General features: G+C 37.6%; 1 protein-coding gene across 1 annotated transcript; it reads left to right on the top strand.

The window, feature by feature from the left end:
- The first annotated feature begins 2,777 nt into the window (after positions 1–2,777).
- Positions 2,778–23,222, top strand: ZNF200 (zinc finger protein 200). The gene is made up of 5 exons (XM_020995549.2): positions 2,778–2,867; positions 8,035–8,380; positions 9,151–9,242; positions 9,586–9,715; positions 21,691–23,222. Exons 2-5 carry the CDS (start codon positions 8,131–8,133, stop codon positions 22,434–22,436), a joined length of 1,218 nt encoding a protein of 405 aa, XP_020851208.1. The 5' UTR covers positions 2,778–2,867; positions 8,035–8,130; the 3' UTR covers positions 22,437–23,222.
- Positions 23,223–23,234: the final 12 nt, after the last annotated feature.

Here is a 23,234-nt window from a genome sequence, read left to right as displayed (position 1 = left end):
AAAAGGCAAATATCAAAAGAATTCTATAAATGCCTTCCAAGTGATTAATATGCTCAATTAAACTCATATGCTCATGGACTGTTAGAAGTACTTAGCAGTGCATGTGTAAAAAGACATCTTTATAGATGAAACATATAAAATCTCATTACATATCAGCATTAATAGATGGACATTTGCAATTGATTTTGATCAATCGCATGGGGAACACCTTTGAACCCCAGTTAAGTGAAATGTCATCCCCCTGAAAGAACCCAATGCTTTTCATTGGTAGATCTGTATTATAAACAATTGTACTCAATTATTTTTATATTTTGAATTCCATCAACAAAAAAAAATTACTGAAATTTGTTTTCTCTCATTATATGAATACCTATATAATATCCTCAATTTTGCCTCTTGACCACTATATCATATGGCCATGGGACTTTTCCATCTGACTAGCAGGTGAAACTTTCCTATGTATTTGTTATCTCCCTGATTAAAATATGAACTCTTCAGAGTAGAAACTGTCTAACTTTTTTGTTTCTATCCTCAGCATTTATATGTGTGTTGCACACAGTAAGTGCTTAATATTTGCTTTTTCATTCATTATATATGATGTTCTACCTCCCAGCATTGTCTTTACCCTGGATTTCCCCCATACCCAGGATGCATTCCCTCATCACCTCTGCTTCTTAGGATCCTTAGCTTCTTTCAAGGCTTAGTTCTACATGAAGCCTTTCTGTATCTCTCCACCCCCTAGCTGCCAGTGGCCTCCCTCAAAATCATCTTCTATCTATTTTATACATACAGATACATGTGCAAGTTGTTTCCATCCCAAGCCACAATAGACTGTAAACTCCTAGAAGGAAACTTTTGTCTTTCTATTCTAAGTCCCTAGCATAGCACCTGGTGCATAGGTAAGTGCTTAATAAATGCTGATTGACAGTGGTAGGAGTAAGAAGAGAGATACTGGTTATCTGATGGTAGGGGAGACACCACAAAATGTGAGCAAAACTGGAAGAAGCAGCTGCCTAGAATGAAATGTCAGCATGTTGCACTGAGAGGGGAACAGAAATTGAATTTGGGAGACCAAGTCTGAATACAGGATCCACCACAGATTAATTGACTTGAAGTGGGAAAACATGTCATTTAATCTCTCCTTCAGTTTTTTATTTGCAAAACTGGGGAAAATACTGCTTCTACTACTTAATTCACAAGGTTTAGAGGAATCCTATAAATTATAAATCCCTGAATTCACTGATTTTTGTTTAAAAATAAAACAAAAAAAGGACACTTTCACCACCCTGCCTTCTTTACCCCAGAACTAAGGAAATTAGACTTTGTCTTAACTAATTTCATATTAACTTCTGTGGGAGGTATAAAAGTCCTATGAGATTTTAGTCCCTGATGTGATAAACTAAAAGTATTTCTCTCCAGGAACACACTTTTCCTGAGTCTTAGTGTCCTCATTTGTAAGAAGAGTGGCTTTGACTACATGGGAGACTGGCATAGAGAATGGCCTTGAATCCAGAAAGACTTAGGTACAAGTCTTTTATCTGACACATACTAGTTGTTTGAATCTGCTAGCTAGGTGGCTAGCAGAGTGCTGAAGCTAACTATGTAAATGCTAGTTATTACTAGTATACTAGTAATAACTAGTACAGTTATGGGCAGATCGTTTAATCTCTCACTGCCCAACCAGTACTTTAAACTGTGTTACAAGTCATGTGTCACAGGAAGCCTATATACTAAATTGTTCAGAATATAGGACTTCCCTTTTAAAATGGGAACTTCTTAAATGGAATATGTGTATTTATCTGTAAATATATTCATTATATTATATATAGTATATTATACATATAATGCAAAATTATATTCAAAATTGACTATATATTCATTCACCCATTCATTTACTGAGTTGCATGTGAAAAAAGTACTATTGCACTCGGATTTTCTGCAATCTAGATTTAAGGGACAACGTGTAGAAAAGTGAAACTATATTCCTACAGTGTAAGAAAGGCGAGTTGTCATTATTTCATCATGATCGTTGAGAAGGCGCGTAGATAAGATGGTTACTCCAGTAGAAGAAACAGTTTTAAAAGGATCCATTCGCACTCTCGGTTGCTCTCCCAGGTGAGCAAGGGCCGAGCTCTTAAGGAAGATGTAGTCAGCCTGCGGCCCAGAACTGAGGTCACTAAAATTCAAGACGGAGACTGCGCAGAGGCTGCGCCTACTCCCTTCGTCCCTTCCTCTTTTAACACTGGTGAAAACTCCATCACCCCAACCTCCCCTACACCAGGCTTTGCTGGAAACAGAGGGACAAAGCACCAACGTCACAGGTTAAATTTCATTTCCTCTCCTGTCTCCGCCCCACACCGCCCACGCGTGGGTGGGGAGGGAGCCGGAACTCCATTTCCCGGAAGCCTTTACGCGGGTCCGCCGCTGATAATTCCCAGCATGCAGCGGCTTCAACCCTTCATGGGACTCCGGTTGTTTCCCGGCTCTCCCTCGAAAGGTCGCTGGTAGATGGAACGGCATTTTTGATCTGTTGATCAGCTCGCCTGCGTTGACGACCTTGTCGGCTCCACTGCGTCGTGATTCGAGGTGCTGGCTCCGAGCGCCGCTCCGAGCGGGGAGACCAGACATCCGAAGTGGAAACGAGGCACCGGGAGTGACGCGACGGCTAAGTGAGGCTTCACTGTCTTCCAGAAAACACGCGTCACCGCCGCCATCTCCAGGGGACAGCTGCCTCAACCAATAGATGGAGAGGGTTCTTCCGCGCGGGCGCGAAACAGGACCAATCACAGGCGAGGAGCGGTGGGCTTTTCCCATCTAGTTCTATTTCCTGGTCTCTTCTGGAATACCTGATTCCCCCGACCCTAGAGGTGAGTGGATTTGTGGGCTGCGGCCCCTCCCTCATTCCATCTGGTCTCCTCTGGCCGGAGTCTGGGGACGCCGAGTCCGGGTAGGGTGGAGAAAGCTGCGCTCGGGTGATCCCCGGGGAGGGAGAAGCCGCTGGGCGGGGCTGAGCTGGGAAGTGTTGGGCAGGGCCAGGGTAGGGCAGCGGAGCGCGAGGTTTGGCTAATCCCGGTCCGATTGGGCATCGGGAGCGCCCGGCGTGGGGGGAGACCGGGGAGGATCGCCAAAGTCGGACCTGCGCCCTGAGCCGAAACCGAACCCTGACATGCGCTGTGAGGTGCAGCCCCTCGGCGGCCGCTCCGGAGACCCCGGCGCCCGCACGCCCCTCAGCCCACGGGACCCCGGGAGTATGGAGGGAGAGGAAAGGAGACAAAAAAGGCTGGGTCCAGAGGCCACGCATTGGGGTCGAGAGGGGAAGGAGACATCGGGCCAACCTTTGAGATACCACAGTGTGGAGGAATTTCCCCTCGAGTAGAAGGTTCATGGGTCAGGCAGGTCACTGATTCTCAAAAACCAAATATACTTAAGCGCCGTGGTCTTCTTGTAAGACATGGTTTGCAGACCTTGTTTTTTTACAGTTAAAAGATATATTGTGTGTCTACTGGTAGAGTTCAGTGAGGCTTTAGAGATTACACAATTAAGCCCGTTAGGGTTTTTTTGGCACGAGAGAATTGAACCCTAAAGCAAGGAAATGACTCGTCCAAGACCACCTCAAAGAGTTTGTGGCGAAGCTGGGACTAGAACTCCTAGACCAGCTCTTTTTGTGTCACGCCCCCCTGTGGCAGTCTGGTGAAGCTTACTTATCTCAGTAGTTTTTTAGCAATTCAATATTGAAGGACATGCTTAAATCTCGAAGGTTAATGGGGGTAAAAGTAAAGATATACACTTTCTCCATCCAGATTCATTGGCTGGACCCGGGGGTCCCACAACAAAACCCACAAACTCTTCTCTGGACATTAGCTTCTAGTACTCTTAGACTAGAAGACTGGTCTTCTGACTTAGGTCTAGTGTACTTTAACATTATACTTTATTCTCATTGCTCATTATTGAACCACATTTGTCAGTCTTCATCTTTATGAACCTCTCACGTATCTGGCACCTAATGATGTTTTTTTGTTGCCTTGATCTCTGTGACATTACTTAACTAGATTTCTTCATTTCTACAGTCGTTCCTTTTCTATATCTTTTGGTGCCTTTCTTACAGCTATAGGTATTAACATAGTTCTGTCTTTTGTTTTCTCTAGCTCCAGAGAATGTAAGCTCCTTGAGGGTAGAGCCTTTTGATTTTGAGGCTCACAGTAGCTACTTAATAAGTGCTTGTTGAATTCTTGTGCATTTTCTATGTCTTCTCACTAGGTACTCTTATCTACTTCTGTGACTTCAATTGTCATCTTTGTAGATAACACCGAAATCTCCAACTCTTACTTCTCCCCAGAGTTCCATACTTAAATTTTCATCTGCCTTCTAGATTTCTATTTCAACATTTTGTTGGCACATCAAGCTTAATAAATCCCAAACTGAACTCTGTTCTCCCTTAACCTTCTCATTTTGATTTCCTGTATCTGTCAATATACCACCATTCATCCCAGTCACTTATCATTGCAATTTTTTTTTAAGGCAGTTGGGGTTAAGTGACTTGCCCAGGGTCACAGAGCTAGTAAGTGTCAAGTGTTTGGTCTGAGGTCGGATTTGAACTCAGGTCCTCATGATTCTAGGGCCAGTGCTCTAGCCACTGTGCCGCCCAGCTGCCCCTTTGTCATTGCAATTTACACAGTATCTGGCTCTTTTCTGCCTCAGGTTTGGTCAGTTGCCAAGCCCTGTCATTCCTCCAAAATAACTGTTGAATTAATTCTTATCATTTATTGTAATGCTAGTTCATCTTTAATCTAGACTGTTGCAGTGATGTTCTAATAGGTTTCCCAGATGCCAGTATATTCTACATATGCTTCCAGAATAATATTTCTAAAGCATAAATAATCTCATCTGTGTATTCTACTGCTCAAAAATTTTGATGGCTACTTATTGCCTACTAAGTAAAGTAAACCAAAAAAGCTTTATAAATCTTACATTTGAGACCTAACACAGTAGAGCTTTAGTCCATCTACCTTTGCAGTCTTATCTAAGTGCTGTATATTCTGCCATTATGTATCCTACACTTGAGTCATGCTGAACCCAGATTCCTCCCGAACTCCTTCTACCTCTGTATCTTTGCTCATGTTGTTCCCCTCAATCTCCATCTTTTGACAGGTTAACTTATGGTTCAAGGCTTAATTTGTAAATCCTATCTCTGAATCATACACTTGAAGATTGGGGGAAAATATTATATTTCTTTTACCTAATCTCATAGTACTTTATACATTTTATACTTCAGTGTATTGGAGAATATGACTCAAGAACAAGAAACAAAAGAGGTCAAAGGCTTGTAAGCTACCTCAGCCCTGCTATCCCATGAGTACTTTTCTCAAGAAAAGATGTTATACACAGTAACATCACAACAAAGTGAAGTTGACTTCATATACTGGAAAACAATTAGTTACTAATACAGGAATCACTTTCAAATCAGTGGTATTTGTACTGGAATTGAGTTGTTAAAACACAACAAAATCAGTGTTAAATGTGAACATATGGAATAACACTAAAAGGGTTTTAGTCTGACTAACCAGTTACTGGCATTGAAAAAATAAGAAGTGGATAAAGGAACAGATAGCAACTTAGACTATCACGCTTTCCTTTGGAAGTTTGACAAAAGCAGTCACCACAGTGAGGAAGCCTAAAGAGCCAAGAAGCTACCTCAGCCAGCAAATGTTTACTCTTCTTTTAGTGATATATGGTAGCTAAGGGAAGTGCTGGTTAAGAACATAAATTCATTTCCAAAATATAATGTAAAAGGGTGACTATGAGGAGTATCATCTCCTAAAACAGTACTGGAGTGAAACTATATGTGCAAAATGCATGGTAGAGAACCAAGTAGACCAGCCCTGGAAGGAAGATGAATAGATGAAAAAGATACATCAATTTCTTTTTTTTTTTTTAGATTTTTTTTAATATAAATTTATTTATTTTTAGCTTTCAACATTCACTGCCACAAGTTTTTGAATTCCAAGTTTATACCCCATCTCTCCCCTCCTCCCACCCCAAGATGGCATGCATTCTGAATATCCCTTCTCCTATTCTGTCCTCTCTTCTATCTCTCTCCCCTTCTCTTATCCGCTTCCCTTTCTATTTTCCTGTAGGGCAGGATAGACTTCTGTACCCCATTTCCTGTATTTTTTATTTCCCAGTAGCAGATACATCAATTTCTTTACAACAAACAGTTTTCTTTTTCAGTAACATTGGGTCCATCACATTTGGATGATATCTGTCTCATGTGCTGCATGAAGAATTAGAAATAGTACTAAGGAGAACAGATAGGAAGACCAAGAGCAGACTTCCATTTAGGACATGACAAGATTTTGAAGGATTGATTCTAAAGATCTCTGAAAGAGAGTATACAGGTGCTAGAAAAAAAAAATAGACCAGGTATGATGAACAAAAGAACCTGCTTCAGAATCAGAAAGATCTAGATTCAAGTTTTACTTGTGTTACATAGTAGTTGTGTGACTCTGGGCAAGTTAACTCAATGTTCTAGGCAATTCTTTAAGGCCATAAATTGCAGAACACTTACATTGGTAGAGGGAATTTCTTCCCTGGCAATTTCCTACAGAAGCTTTGAAAAAAGTTTGTAAATAATATTAAGGACAACCTACATGAACATAGGAGGAAAAAGAAGCAAGTAAGATTTTATAAATTATATTCTTTAGTGACCACCTCTTTATAGTCATATAATTGACCGAAAGGTAGAAAAAATACAAAATCCCTCCATATACTACCTTACCGTAAGCAAAAGCATTCAGCTGGTCTAGATGGTACCTAAAGGTTCTCCAACGAGATATGTCCATGTACATGTGAAAATCATAAGATTCCTTGAGAGACAACAGAAAGAAACTTTATTCTCCATTATTATTATCAAGCCAGGCATAAAACTGGGAAATAGGCTCACTAAAGGTATTTGCCACCATCATGGAAGACATTTACTTCAGAATCCAAATGGAATGATCCAAATGATGAAGTCCTCCAAATTCTCTGGTTTTCAGATAACATTATTTTGATTTTACCAAGCCTCAGAACATTGCAGAGCCTACTAAATGAGATTCGTAATTCAAAAGAGTTTGACCTAACAGGAAAACAGAAACCAAGTGGATAAAGAATGTTTGTTCTCTAGACTAAAAGCTATGCAGTTGGTTGGAAAGTGCATTGATCCAACCTGTTAGTACATATATTTTGGAAAAACACTTAAAGTGGTCAATAATCTAATTTTATTATCTGTTTACATATGTATCATGACACTCCCACTAAGATTATAAGTCCTTTGAGGATAAGGACTGTGTTTCATCTAGCACAGTGTGTTAAACATACTGGGGCCTAATAAATGTTTTGTTGAATTTCAAGTAGCACTGTGATAAACATTGAGCAGTGATACTTGCAGACCTGGTGAGATGTTTTTTCTCTCAATTCAAATCGGACATAAATACAACAACATAAAGAACTAACCAGTCATAATCTGGCCTCTGTTACTAAAGCCTCAAATCTTTTCTCTGACTTTTGAAGAAAAATGAGGAAGTTAAGTTGATGTTTCTAAAGTTTAACCCATCTCTGATATCTTTAATTATGCTGTTTCAGAACTTCCCATTTCACATGACTCCCTGAGATTCAGCTTTGGGTTTTGTTGTTTTTGGGTTCTTTGTTCAGCTTCATTCTAGAGGCATGAGGGGATGCAGGAGGGTGATTCATAGGTTGACGAAGGGCATAAGCAAGAACTATATAGCCCTAGGTGGCGCAATGCTGGACCTAGAATCAAGAAGACCTGAATTTAAACTTGTACATTTTCTAGCTGTGACCCTAGGCAAATTATTCAACTTCTGTTTACCTCAGTTTCTTCAACTGTAAAATGGGGATAATCATTGTACCTTTCTCCTGTGGTTGTTGTGAGGATCAAATTGGATAACATTTGTAAAGTGATACATATTAGGTATGTAAATGCTTGTTTTCTTGTTTCCTTTAGATAGTAATGTTGTTTTCTCTGTTTTTCCTTAGGGCTCTGTGTGACATAGTCACCTAGCAGAAGTCAGGATCCTCTTCAGACAAGAGATTTAACATATAGCTGAAATTGTGGAAAATCTGAGACTGACAATGGCTGCAGAAGCGGTCCTAACACCCCCAAAGCAAACAGGGTCCCTTATACTGAAACTGGTACCAGGCCCTAAAATGGGTCAGGATGCTCTACAAGAATCTTCTGTACCTCCCAAGACCATCCACCAGTTAGTACTGGAGCACTTCTTTACCTTTCTGCCAGAGAAGAATCAGTCCCAGAATCATAAGACTGGCAAGGAAGACACCATAATCTTAGTGAAGGATGTTACTTCAACACTGCAGAACAGGGGTAAGAAACACAAATTTCGCTAGGGAGAATCTTACCACTACTCTCTCCCCAAAAAAGGCAAGAGGTGGGAAGCAATAGGTATTTCCTTGCCTAGGATAGTGGATATTGTTGCGTTGATATTTCTTCCTTTCCTCCCTCTACCAAGTCTCAGTAATCAAGAGAGTAATTATGTCCTCAGCATAAAAGGTGTATGAAGGTGTTAGTCCTACTGTACTCAGCTTTAGTCAAATCACATCTAGAGTAGTGAATGTAGAGAGTAACTGGGAAGGGCAGGAGATTTAAAGTCATTTCTTTTAAGGATGAGTTGAAAGAACTGAGGATATTTAGCCTAGAGAAAAGATTTAGAAGAGCAAAGCCTTGATATATAAAGAATTGTCATTAGACTTATTCTTAACTAGTATCTGTGGGTAGAAGTTGAAGAGAGGCAGACTTAGGCTTTTTTGATAACTGGAGCTGCCCAAAATTCGAATGAATGGTCTTGGAGGTAGCAGCAATTGCTTTCTCCTACTGGAGACATTTAAGCAGAAGCTGGATGATCACTTTGGGGGTTATAGAGCAGATTGAAAATATAGGTAAGGATTGGATTAGATGATCTTTAAGGACACTAAGATTTTAATATTTATGCCTTGGTCTCTAAAGAAGGTTGATGCTGCTAAGTCTGATACAGAAGGGGATGGGGCAGCCTAGCCTTAGGGACTGAGGGAGAATCCGAACTCTGATAATTTGGAGTCTCAGTATTGTCTGTCAACTGCTACTTTCTCTCCTCTCAGCTCATCCTGCTTCGTGGGTGACTATTTTTCCCAAGGATAGGCGTGTCCATAAACGGGAGGTGGGGCCCCAGACATTTCCATCTGAACTTCAGGTAAGCTGCGCTTCCTACTTTCTCCTGAATGCAGCCTTCTCTTTCGCTCTTTCAGAGCTTTCCTCCACAGAAAACCTGATTCCAACAACTTCATGTTTAACTTTCAGGGAGGAACTGGTGGTCCTATGCTAGATGTTCTTTGTAGGCTGCTTCTTCACTGCTCCCACCCTGGCTGCTATCTTTAAGTCTCTGATATTTTTCCATCTATGCTATATTGATAATAATACTCAAAAGTTCATTTTATCTCAATTATGTCTTTCTCCTTTTACCTTAATATCTCTTTCTCGTCAAGGACCATCTCAGAGAAAATAAGCACTAATTGAGGAGTCTGTCATTGTTTCAGGAGCCTGTGGTGTTTGAGGATCTAAATGTGTATCACTCCCAAGAGGAGTATGTGGGCCTGGATCTTGCTCAGAGGTCCCCCTTCTCCAGGAATCATGGAGAGGAGGATGTTGGTGACATGGTCTTAGAAGGTAAGAATTCCTTGAATTTTGGGAGCTGTGGGGTAGGTAGCATAGTGTCATAACTGAAAGATGCTTTAGAGACCATCTTGTCCAACCCCCTCATTTTTGTAAAGAGACTGACACCTAGAGAAATAAAAGGACTTATACCTGAGGTCCCCTTGCTAGTGTTAGCCCTGAGGCTAGAATTTGGACCTCCCAAATCAGTGCCTTTTCATTATAGCAACATGTTCTCCCTGAAGCCTAAGGTACCTGAACAATTTCACACACAGCTGTACTATTTTGTGAAAGTATCATCTTTCTTTCGTTCTAGAGCCTCTGGAAGAGTATCTGCTTTACACGTACGCACACATACCCTTTCACCCTCTATGCCCTTTAGAGGTTACATTGAGCTTAATTTGTTGTTTAGAAGGGATGTTTTGAGATGTGGGAAACTATTGAGTTAACACTGTGGGTTGATATATTGATGTGTTACAGAATCATGTCAGAAATACAAATGATAACAAAAACTAATGGAAAATTTAGGCACTATTCCTAAAGATATCAACTTGTGAACTCTGTGGTATCTGCAAGTTCATGGATGTAGGATGAGATTCATTTACTGATACTCCATAAACATTGGGATCCTTATCTTCAGCTCAGTTCTGCCTGTTTTATAACTTCTATTCTTTGGTAGTAGCCCTTTTTGGAGCAACACAGAACAGGTCTACTACTTCTGCATAGTAGCTTTTCAATTATTTCAACATATTTTGCCTCTCCTTATTGTTCTCCTGGCTAAACAACCCTGCTTTCTTCAAGTTTCTTTTATGAGTTGGTTTCTAGAACTCCTAATCACTTTTGCTCAAATATATTCCGATTTGTCAATATCCTTCTATTGTGGCACCTAGGCATGAACCACATGTGTTCTAGAGTTGGTTTAACTATTACAAGATATGATGGAACTGTTATTTACTACATTCTGATGTAATCTATGTTAATGTTGTGTTTTAGAAAGTATTAGCACAACATACTGCTGGCTCCTACTCAACTTGTGGTCAACTAAAAGCCTCAGAATGGGAATTAAAACCTAGTTGACCTCAGTAAGTTCAAGTTACCAGGCCTGATTCCAGTCCAGGGGGCTAATCTGATTTGCAGATGTGATTTCTCAGCTACTATTGGTAATCTTTGAAAAATCATGGAGTAGGAGAGATGACAGAGGACTGGAGAAAAGTGAATGCCTTTTTTTTTTTTTTTTGCTTTCTAAAGTAGAAAGGAAGTTGGCTGGTGGATTTAATTTCGATTCCTAGAAAAAATCTGGAACACATTATTAAAGGATGTTTTGTGAGCATTTAGAAAAGGAGGCAATGATGAGTCAACATGGGTACTTTCCCCCACTTTCCTCCCCCCAAAAAACCCAGCCCTATCATACCAAATTGACCTAATTCCTCTTTGACAGAATTACTGGACTAATAAATTAGGATGGTGCATTAACTGAATATACTTGTGTTTTGAGAAGCAATTTGAGAAAGTTTTTCATGATGCCTCCCGTGGATAAGTTGGAGAAATATAAGCTAGATAACAGTTCAGTTTTATATGTTAATCTGGGAGACATAACAAAACATTGAATGAGAGTCAAGATACAAAAAGACTAGAATAGTAGTCCCCAGACTTTTTGTTTTTAGGATCCCTTTACACTCTTAAAAATTATTGAGGATCCCTCCCCAAATAACATTTCTTTATGTGGGTTATAGCTATTGGTATTTACTATATTAAATATTAAAATGCATTATTATTATTATTACTATTATTAAAATAGTTTTTGTTTTGTGGATTCCCTGAAAGGATCTTGAGGACCTCCAGCATGCATTATGTTTTGAGAACCCTTGTTCTGGAACAGTAATCTGAATATAAAAATTGGAAGGGAAAGTGCAATTGAATTTTTTAATCCAAGTACAGAATGGAGAAGACATGACTAAAATTTCATATGGAAAGAGATCTCAGGTTTTTAGTGGACTATTAAGTTCAACATGAGTTGAATATTATATAATAGTTGGGAAAACCTGATGTATTCTTAGGCTACATTAATGAAGGTATAGTATCCTGTTTTACTCTACCCCGATCAGACTATATCTAGAAAATCAGGTTCATTCTTGAGTACTGTGTTTTAGGAAAAATATTGATGAGCTGAGATCCAGATATATGAGATGAGAAGGAGACTGGAAGCCATGCCTAAGAGGATGATTGAAGGAACTCTGGAAGGACATTCTAGCTTTCTTCATGTATCTGTCATGGAAAAGAAGAGCTATTTGATTTGTTTGATCCCAGAGGGCATAATTTGAAGCAGTAAATGGAAGTTGCTAAGACACATTTTGGTTCCATATAAATTAAAAACTTAGAGCTATGTGAACTGCTACAGGAGACATTTTGAGTCCCCATCACTAGAGATTTGAGGGATAAACTAGATGTCTGCTTGTTAGTGAGATGATAGAGTGTATTCCTGGTCATGTAGCAATAGATGTTTTTGAAGGTCTCTTCCAAATCTGAGAGTCTGATTCTATGAATGATGCAGCGTATGTTTGGAGGACCAGTCTGGTTGTGCCGTAGCATTTTTGTTGGGCAATATTGTGGAGAAAGGGATAGAAAGTTAAGTTGAGGACAAAGTGAGTAGAGGTTTGATGTAATATTGCCTGCAAATAATATCTTAGCTCCTTAACTTGGAATTCAAGACCTTTTACAATATTCCTCCTCACTGTACCAGTGTTGCTCTTAACCAAATCATTCACCGTACCATTCCTCTAAAATGTCTTCTACTTTTCCACCTCTCTGCCTTTGTTCATGCCGTGTTCTTCTTCAATGTCTTTCTCCACATCTCTACCTTTTTATACTTTATCTGTCTTTGATGAGAATGTCCTATATGACACCTTCCCTCATAATCCCCTATCTGAAAGTGATCCCCTTCCTCATTTGAAGCCTCATAGAGCTCTGTACCTCTCTTAATGAACTTTGATGCTCAGATCTGTCATAGAATTTTAGAGCTAGAAGGGACCTTAGAACACATTTGTCTTCTCTATGTAATGTCTACTTATTTTTTCCCCACAAGTTTGTAAACTCCTTGAGGACAGAGAACACTATATATTTTTTTCATCTTTGTATCCTTTACATTGTCTTTAATAAGTGTGGGTTGAATTGAACTGAACGAGATTGAATGATAAGAGTAGTATTTTAAAATGATCAGTCTGGTAGGACTGCATGATAGATTGAGGAGAGAAACTGGCGGCAGGGAGAGTAATTTGGTGACTTGTAGTAATCTTGAAATGGAGTGATGAAGAACTTGACTAGTGTGGTGACCGGATACAAATGGAAAGGATGGATTTGAAAGACATTTATTGAGGAAAAAAATCCAGAACTTGGTGTTTGGATGTAAATAAAAGGAATCAAAGATGCTGTTAAGGGTTAGCTGTGATTGAACTAGGAAAATGGTGCCTTTGACAGAAATATGGAAATTAAAAAAGGAGCCAGATTAGGAAGGAACGTTCAGTTCGGTTCAGCAGACATTTATTAGGCATTCACTATGTACTAGGTATTAAGGATCAAGTCAAGTAGGATCAATAACATCGTGATGTTGGGGTCAGGTATACAAAGTCAAGGAATGAATCAGCCTCTGTTCTCAAACTTACATTCTATTAAGAATTAAAACATGTCCGTAGATAAGTAAAAATTAAGTAACTCCAAAAAATATAAAGTACTAATACACAGATTAAATTCAGCTAAAAATTTAATTTTAAATTATTATAAAACATCCAGGTCAGGGTGCTCCATGGGTATTTGAATACCCACAGTTGGAACTGTGTAGTGAGGTCAAAATTAGAGATGTAACTTTAATATTCATTTTTGTAGAGGTGATAGTTGAAGTGGTAGAACTCAGGTCATTGGAGAAGAAACTGTAAAGAAAAGAACAAAGGCTAGAAACTGAGTCATTTAGTACTAACATGTAGGAAGTAAAAAAATGGGGAACAGCCAGTTAAGACAAAAAGAATCTTAAGAATTTTTATCATTTTCTTCCAATCCTGACTTAGGTGTTGTGATATCATGTCTGTCATCCAAAGCATGTATTGAATGCTCTGTCAGTTGTACAAATACTCCTGCCCTCTGACACAGACATGATGACCTGGACTTAGAATGTTGAGGACATATAGACAGAATAAAAGCATTATACTAATTAATGAATTGACAGTGAATATTTCTAACATACTTCGGTTGAGAGTTAAGTACTTACTAGGTATTAGAGGCAGGGGGCAGTGCATAATTGGGGTAAAATTCAAGAAGAGTAGCTTCACAGAGTTGTAATGAGGATCATTTGGTGAGAGAATGCTTATGAAGTGTTTGCAGATCTTAAAGTGCTATTTAAATGTTGATGATGATGATAATATTTAAGTTTCAGGTTCACTTTGGGCAGCACTTCTGAAGTCTTCTGTTTGGAGAGAGTTTGCTTTTGTTCATTTCTTCAGGTTGCTATTTGATAAGCAATATAGAAACTTGAGTTAGTTTTGGCTTTTGAAGAGTGACTGGTGGAGTAAATTGATTTTGGCCACCTAAGCAACAGTTGTACATGGACTCATTCCAGCCTGCCATCCCCAGAAACACCATCACTACACTGTATCATAGAATATCAAAATTGGAATAGACATTAGAAGCCATCTAATCCAGCCGATTCCTAAACAAGAATCTTCTCTACAATATCTAACAAATAGTCATCCAGCTTTTGCTTGAAGGCCTGTAGTGAGGGTAACCCAACTACTTTTCAACCCATTCTATTTTTGAAGAGTTCTAGTTAGGAAATTTTTCCTTGCATCAAGCCTGTTAGCCTCTACAACTTTTAAATTTTGCTGTTGGAGAAAACTCATTGTTAAGCAGACCGTCTTTCTACCCCACCCCCGCCTCCAAGTAACCGAAAAACTGCTTCAATAATAGTTCTTGACAACAGTACTCAATACATTTGGTAGGCATTCAATAAATGATTAAATAGTCATGCCTAACTCAGTGATGGATGCTGGACGTGTTGGTTGGTTCTTTCAGCTGAGAGCTCCGTCTTCAGTGGTAGGAGAGCCACATTCCGTTCAGGATGTGTAATTTTTTTTTTTTTGCTTAGATTGGTTAGCCTTGCTCTACATCTTCCTATTCTTTTCCCCGTGATTCATTAGGTGATAACTGTATCTAAAGTATTTCAAGTCGTTGAGGAAGCGGTTGGTTAACATCTTTGTCCCTGATTTCTTGTTCCAAAGCAACCACGAAGTTGGAAGGTGCCTAACTCTGGCACAAGACTTAGAAGGCAGATACCTAAGAGGGTGTGTGAGAGAGATCTTGCAAGATTTTGTGGGGAAAACAAGGATTTTCACGGATTCATTAACAACTGATTTTCCCTCTCACATTGGCCGTGTCCAGAAAATACATGTGTCTCATTCTACACCATCCCATCTCTGTCAGGAGAATTCATAGCATGGTTTATCATTGGCCCTGTGGAATTATGTTTGGTCATTGTGTTGGTCAGAATTCTTAAATCTTTTGCAGTTGTTTGTTTTTACAGTGTTGTTATTATGTAATTTTGAAAAACATCTCTTCATTTTTTATGGCAAAATAATATTCCATCACATCCATCCACAATTTGTTCAGCCTTTCCCCAGTTAAAGGGCAGTCCTTAGTTTCATGTTTTCTGTTACTACAAAAAGTTTCTATAAATATTTTTGTACATATGGGTCCTTTTCCTTTTTTTTCTTTATTTCTTTGAGGTATAGGCCTACTAGTGTTATTAATATTAGGTCAAAGAGTATAGACAGATTAGTGACTTTTGGAACAAAGTTACCAATTACTTTCCAGAATGGCTAGACCAATTTATAGCTCAACGAACAGTGAAATTAATATGCCTGTCTTCCCACATCACCGACGTTTGACATTTTCCTTTTTTGTCTATTTGGCCAATTTGATGGATATGAGGAAAACCCATCAGAGTTGCTTTGATTTCCAAATCATTAATGATTTGGATCATTTTTTCATGTAGTTGTGATAGCTTGGATTTTTTCCTACGAAAACTGCCTATTCATATGCTTTGATCATTATTAATTGGCAGGTGACTCATATAAATTGGCCTCAGTGCTAATATATCTTGTAAATGAGACCTTAAACTTGATGCAAATATTTTTCACATTTGCCTGCTTCCTTTTTAAAAAATTAAATTTTGAGCAGCTAGGTGGCGTAGTGGAGTCAGGAGGACCTGAGTTCAAATACAGTGCAGACACTTAAACAAGCTGTGTGATCCTGATTGCCTCACCAAAAGAAAATATAAATTTCATTTTTTAAAGGATTTTTCTTTTTCCACTTTTCCCTCCCCATTACAGAAAAAACAACAATAAAAACAAAACCATCGTAAGAAGTAAGCATATTCAAGCAATAAAACAAATTCCCAAATGTCCAAAAATGTCTTTTTTCATTGCGCTTATTAGTCCATCTACCTCTACGTCTGGAATTGAGTGGCATTCATCATTAGTCCTCTGGAATCATAGTTGGTCATTGCATTGATCAAATTTAATTCTTCCCATAGAAACAGTCTTCTCACAGAAACAGTTTCCTCTTATACTATAACAGTATTCCATTAATTCATATATTTAATTTGTTCAGCCACTCCCCAGTTGATGGGTATTTCCTCAGTTTCCAGTTCTTTGCCACTACAAAAAAAGCTGCTATAAAGAGGACCTTTTTCTATGATCTCTTTTGAGAGTATAGTTTCGGTAGTGGTATTGCTGCTTCAAAGAGTGTGTACAGCTTAGTAACTTTTTGGTCATGGTTCCAAAAGCAGCCCCAACAGTGCATTAATGTGCCTGTTTTCCTACAGCTACTTCACCATTTATCATTTTCCTTTGTTGATATGATGGGCCTGAAGGTGAACCTCAGAATTGTTTTCATTTGCATTTCCCTAATTATTAGTGATTTGGAGCATTTTTAAAAATATATGGCTGCTGATAGCTTGGATTTCTTTCCTTGAGATTCTTCTGTTCATAACCTTTGACCATTTAATAAGGCAATAGCTCATATAAATTTAAATGATTTCCATATATAAGTCTTAAAAATGAGACCTTTTTCAGAGAAACTCTCTGCAAATATTTTTCCCCAGTTAACTATTTCCATTCAGATCCTAGCTTCATTGGATCATTTGTGCAAAAGCTTTTTAGTTTTTTGTAATTCATATTGTCCATTTTATCTCATGTGATCCTCTCAATCCCTTATTTAGTTGTGAATTCTTCCCCTATCCGTAGATCCAAGAGAAATTTTTTTCCCTTGTTCCTGTAATTTCATAAATGATACCACCCTTTATGTTTTAAGTCTTATACTTATTTGGAACTTATGTTGGTATATGGTATGAGATGTTGGTTTGTATCTAGTTTCTGTTGGTTTGCCTTCTAATTTTTTTCAACAGTTTTTGTCAAATAATTATTTAGTTTTTACCCTAGTAACTTGGATCTCTGGATTTATCAAATACTAATCACTGTGTTTGTTTGCTTCCATATGTTATATAACCTAATCTGTTCCATTGATCATCCTTTCTCTTTCTTAACCAGTACCAAATCATTTTGGTGATTACTGCTTTTAAGTGGTCTAAGAACAACCCTTTCCTTTGTACATTTGATTTGAAAAGCATCTTTCAGTCTATATTTAAAGTGAGACTTCTCTTCCACACCTTGGTAATTGGGAAGGTAGATTCCAGGGTGAGCCAGAAAGGAAGAATATATTTATTACATGCCTACTATGTGCCAGGCACTGAGCTAAGTGCTTCACAAATATCTCATTTGATTCTTACGCCAACCCTGAGAAGTAAGTTCTTTTACTCTCATTTTGCTGAGGAAACTGAGCTACATAGTTTAAGTGACTTAACCCAGAGTCAAACAGTTTGTGAGTGTCTGAGGTCAGATTTGAAATCGGGTCTTCCTGACAAGAAGTCCAGCTTTCTGTCTTTTATACTTGGGCTTCTTAAACTTCTTCCACTTTATGACCACTTCAGTGCTTCTTAAACTTACTTTTTTTTAACCCAAATTTAAGACTTTAAATTTATCTTTATTAAATTTCATCTTAATAGGTGCAGTTCATTGTTATAGCCCATGGAGGTCCTTTTTGATACTAATTCTGTTTTCCAGTGTGTTAGCCATTCCTTCTAGTTTCATGTTGTTTGCAAATTTCATGACAAGTAATTGTTAAAAATGTTGAATAGTATAAAGCTGAGTATAAATCTCTGGGACATTCCCTTAGGAACTCGATTCCAAAATGACACAGACCCATTATGACTGCTCTTCGGCTTCTATTGATAAACATGTACTGACTCTACCAACTATACTGTTATGTAGTGACTAGATAGTCTTGTGTCTCTGCACCCTGTCTATAAGGATAACGTGAGAGTTTGTCAAGTGCTTTACTGAAATTGAAGTATTTTATGGTTATACAGTGTTCCTCCAAGTTACCAGACTAATAACCGTATCAGAAAAAGCAATGAAGTTAAGCTGGCATGATCCATTCTTGAAGAGCCCATCTTGGTTGGCTCTTACTGATCACTACTCTCCCTTTCTAGATACTCAGAACCATTCCTTTAATAATTCATTCTAGAATTTTGTCAGGAATTAAGTCAGGCTCACTGTTCTTTGCTTATAGATTCCATTTTCTTCCCTCTTTTTGAAAATTGAGACATTTGTCCTTCTGGGAAATCACATATTTTGCACAAGTTGTGCAGTGGAAAAGCACTAGATTTAAGTCAGAGGACCAGACTTAAAATCCTGGTTCTGCTACTGGCTCCCTGTATCACTTTTTGCCAGTCATTTAACCTATCAGGGCCACATTTATCTAATCTCTAAATGAGGGTGTTAGACTAGATAACTTCTAAGTTCACTTTTAGCTCTAAAATCTGTAGAGAAATCCTTTACCTTTTGGATTGTATTCTAAATGTTCTCCATAACAGTGGCTGATCTTTGGTTAGCATGTGTCTTCCTGTTTTATTCCTCGTTTGATGTTAGTGATCAGAGGATCATCAAACAAAGTTATGTCTTTTGTTTTAACTTTAAATAAATTTTGGATAAATTTTATATTTCCAGGAGAGTTACTTTGTTAGAGGGAGAATCCTTTAAAGAAATATTTTGCTCTACTGAATTAAATGCTTTTTTAATAGTCAAATAATAAACACAATGCAATCTTATACTCATTACACCTTTTAGTCAGTTTTGTGAGGAATAGAGATGTAGTCTTACTTACTGTAGGGAATGATTTATAGAGGCCTGCCTGATCTTTTTAAACCTTCGTCAAAGATGTACTGAAAGTGTAGGGATTATTCTCAAGAGAAATGTTATAGTTAAGAGAAAGTTGGTGTATATTAGTCGGTAACAATTGTATTTTTTTTAGGAGGGGTAATACAAAGAATTTTTCTCCCAAGTCTTTGGTATCCTTCCCTCTTTCATGTATCATAAAAATTTATATTTTACAGGTCTTTTTTCAGATTTGACAGATCTCTTTTATGGTCTGTTGTCTCTGATTTTGTCATTAAGTGCCCTAGTGATAACTACTTAGTTGGATCTCAGAACAAGCTTTCTTCAAAATGATTTTTCCCTCTGCTGCTTCTTACTGTTCTATGAATGATAATAATGCTGTTAATCTTCCTCCAGTACATTTTGCAGACCAGTTTATATTCTAAATTGTTTCTTTTTACTGCCTTATTTTTCTGCTTGAAAAGGAGATCAAGTATTTCTTAACTGAGGAAGTTTGTTAGTTTCCAGGTTTTTCTTGTTGCAATTGATTTACATCAGCTGAACTTGTTTGGAAAGTGGTAACAGTCTGTCAGTGTTAATTCTTTTATCCATTTTTCTATTTTTGGATCAACAGCTTGGTTCAGAATATCAGACTGGAGTTGCCTCAATTGTATGCCACATCTCAGTTTCTAATTTGAAAGTGATTTTGATCTTTGCCTTAAGTCAGTAATCTATCTGATTGTACTCAGATAGCTAATCCAGAAATTATTTCCCACATCTGTAATCAGGCATTTCTTGACTGTTAAAATGTAGTCAATTAAAAAACAAACACTTCTTTGGTGCTTGTCAAGGTTAGCACTTCTAACTTCTCTCAAGTAAAGGATTTGTAATATTTAGGGGTGAAGTTTATGTATAGTCTACTGGTCTTTTATTTTTCTTTTTTACTCATGAGCCATATTTTTCCAATGTATTTTTCATTTTCTTCCCATATACCTTTACTTTGAAGTTACTTAATATTAAATGTCCATGCAGATTTAATTTTTGGAGTCCTAATTGAATTCTTAATAGAATTTCACTGTCTTTTTATCTTCTGCAGCGGATTTTGTTATGTAAACTGAAATTACTTTCTTGGTGTTCCTATTTATGTTCCTAAGGTCTTCACTTTCTTGCCCACGATTTCATAAGCCCTTACAATGCTATATAGGATTCCTTTTGGTGACATGTCCCCACATGAATCATCAGAGGTGGCTAGTGGGTCACCAGGTTTAACAAATCTCAGCAAATTATCACCTCCTGGACATGGTTTTTGAGGAGATATCTGCCTTGTCTGTTGTAAAAAATCAAATCAGATAGCTGCCTTAGTATATCTCTAAGCAGAGAGTCACAAACTCTTACTGTTTCTTCTTCCTCTGGCCTTTCCTGGATGACTTAGTTCCATTTGCAACTTTTGGATTCATCTTAACATTCCTTGGAGCATAAAAAAACCTGTTTCCTTTTGAAAATGTTCAGCTCTCCTCCTAGGAGAAAAGAGTCATATCTATTAACTCCAAATATTCAGTGGTCCTCTGTCTCTTCCCTTTATTACATTTTTTTGCCTTCTAAACTACTAATGCAGATTGACAGTATTCTCTTTTACCTAATATCCTTTTTATTCTTTGTTTTTATTTTGAAGTATTTATTTCATTCTTTTAATGAATTCATCTGATTACCCTGGAAAGCATAATGAGAAACCACCTTGTACTTTGTATACATATATTCCTTGGCATTAGCAAAAGCCATACAGCCTGAAGATCACTTTAGAATTTCCTTTGCCCTTGTGCTACGAGTGAAAATTTCTGTTTTGTTGGTTGTACCTATGACAAATTTACCTGGGGAGCAACTGTAGCAAACAATCTGTTGGCCATATTTGTTCATCTTGTCTTGGTGAGTTTTACATTAGGAAAATTTAGGGAATCCCAGATAGAAGTCCTACAACTAACTCTATAGATGGGAAATTTTCCTACAGGATTCTTTAACCACTGTCCTCTTGACAAGGATGGAAACTGGGAATAAACAGTAAAGTGACAATCGCAATAATAGAAAAACCACATGTGGATATGATAACATCAATTTAGTACAATATGGAAAAAAAACTTTTCCCCCTGCGTATCTTATAAACATGGATTCCAGATCTCAAAACCTAGAGATTACTAACATTGTAAGCTCAAGGATAAAAATTGTCTTCTGTAACTTTACTTTAAAAAAAAATTTTTTATTAAAGCTTAACCATGAACTCCAATGCACCCAACTAAGCTGGCTTAGTGATGATTTTATTTCAGTGCATAAAATATAGTAGTTTTTAGTGATTATATCTAAGTCCTCATGAGTATTTTTTTTCCCTTTCTGCTTTTTAATGCTCTATATAACATAAATGTCAGTATATGCTTGTTGAATAAATAAGTGGTGACAAATGAGATGAAAAAAAAACCCTGTAAATTCTCTCAGTTCCTTTCCCATCTTGGTCAGGGTAATTTTTTTTCTAGTTTTTCAGTCAAATTAAGTGATGAAGTACTATATAAATTTAGCTATTATTATTTCCAGCCCTCAAATTTCCTACAAGTCCTGATAGAGGTCCTTGATTTGTGGTCTTCAAATCAGTAACAACCTAGGGCATACATTTTGGTATTTCCTCCTATATTTTTTCCACTAAGCTTAAGAGGATATATTATATGAATTCTGTCTTTGTTTCAACAGTAGATTGCAATGAGAATAAGGAAGATGATCATCAGCCAGAAAATCCAGAGGATGTAGAACATCATGAAATGTCATCAGGTTACTACGAAGGGGATGATTCCCAGATTTTTAAACAGGCAAAAGGCTATGAGAAACATCCAGATAGCCGTGAAGGAAAAAGACTAAATACCTCAATCCCACAAGAAAAGAGATTAAAAAGTCTTTTAATTACTGTTGAAAATGATGCCCCATTAGAGGACCTTTCAAAATATGTGGACATGAGTATTCTTGCACTTTCTCAGAATCGAAGAACACGAAGATTCTATACATGTCCACAGTGTGGGAAACACTTTACTGAAAGTTCATACCTTATTTCCCATCAGAGAACACATACTGGAGAAAAACCTTATGATTGTATTCACTGTGGGAAAAGCTTCAATCATAAAACAAACCTTAATAAACATGAACGAATCCACACTGGAGAGAAACCTTACACGTGCTCTCAATGTGGAAAAAACTTTCGTCAGAACTCTCACCGGAGTCGCCATGAAGTAATTCATGTAAAGGAAAAACTCCTTAAATGTCAAGAATGTGGGAAAAGCTTCTTAGGAGATGAAGAATTCTTGCTTCATCAAGAAACTCATGAAGAAGAGAGGCCCTATAGATGTAGTAGATGTGGGAGAAGATTCAGTCGACAATCAAACTGTACCAGACATGAAAAAGCCCACTTCATACCTAAACCACAAAAGCAAGTGTTGTCGAGTTAATCAGTCAGACCTTGTTTACCTTGACATGATTCTCCCTGTGGTGACCCTCTAAATGCTAAGAATGTAAGAAAAATTATTTGAAACTCTGAACTCACATAGTAAAAGTTTGTTAATAGTCCAAGTGAGATAAATATCCAACCATTACAGCTCAGGCATTATTTACTCTTTGAAGAATGTATAAGAAAAAAAAAACTATATGAATGGGCCAAGCCTTTGTATTCAGACAAAGGACTAAGGATAATTTCCATGTAAAGCAATGCAAAGAGAACCGCAAAGTCTCCAAATCTCTCTTTCAAGGAAAACCTTCCTCTCTATTTTGCTGTCTATCTACAGGTTTCTCTTAGGAGTGGCCAGAGTAAAGGCTTAGTATGAACCCTTTACTAATGTAGTTATATCCTGCTTTCCTCTACATGAAAATCGGCATTAAAATATGGCAATATAAAAATGAATTAAGTATAACTGGCACATACTATATACTTGTCAGAGTCTTGGATATAGTGAACCAACAACTCTTATTCGGTCTCTTAAATAAGTTAATGACTAAAAGCTTGAAATTCTAAAATGAAAATTTCACTTTAGACAAGGAACCACCATGGATTAATGTAAAGGGTCTGCAAAGTAGATCACTCCCATTTGGATTACACCTAAGTGCATTTCTGGTCCTGTATAGCTTTTACCGTTTCAGTACAATATTTGTATTCTGTGACTTATTTTGAATATTCATGTTTTATCAGAAAAATGCCATCTTTCCTCTGATGTGATTAAAAAAAGTTTTCTGCATTCTTATTTTTGTCTGCA

This window comes from Phascolarctos cinereus, unplaced genomic scaffold (assembly GCF_003287225.1).
Source record: "Phascolarctos cinereus isolate Bilbo 61053 unplaced genomic scaffold, phaCin_HiC Scaffold_4;HRSCAF=312, whole genome shotgun sequence".
Taxonomy (NCBI): domain Eukaryota; kingdom Metazoa; phylum Chordata; class Mammalia; order Diprotodontia; family Phascolarctidae; genus Phascolarctos; species Phascolarctos cinereus.
Note: the sequence above shows the minus strand (reverse complement) of the source record. Positions and strands in the feature narration are given on the sequence as shown.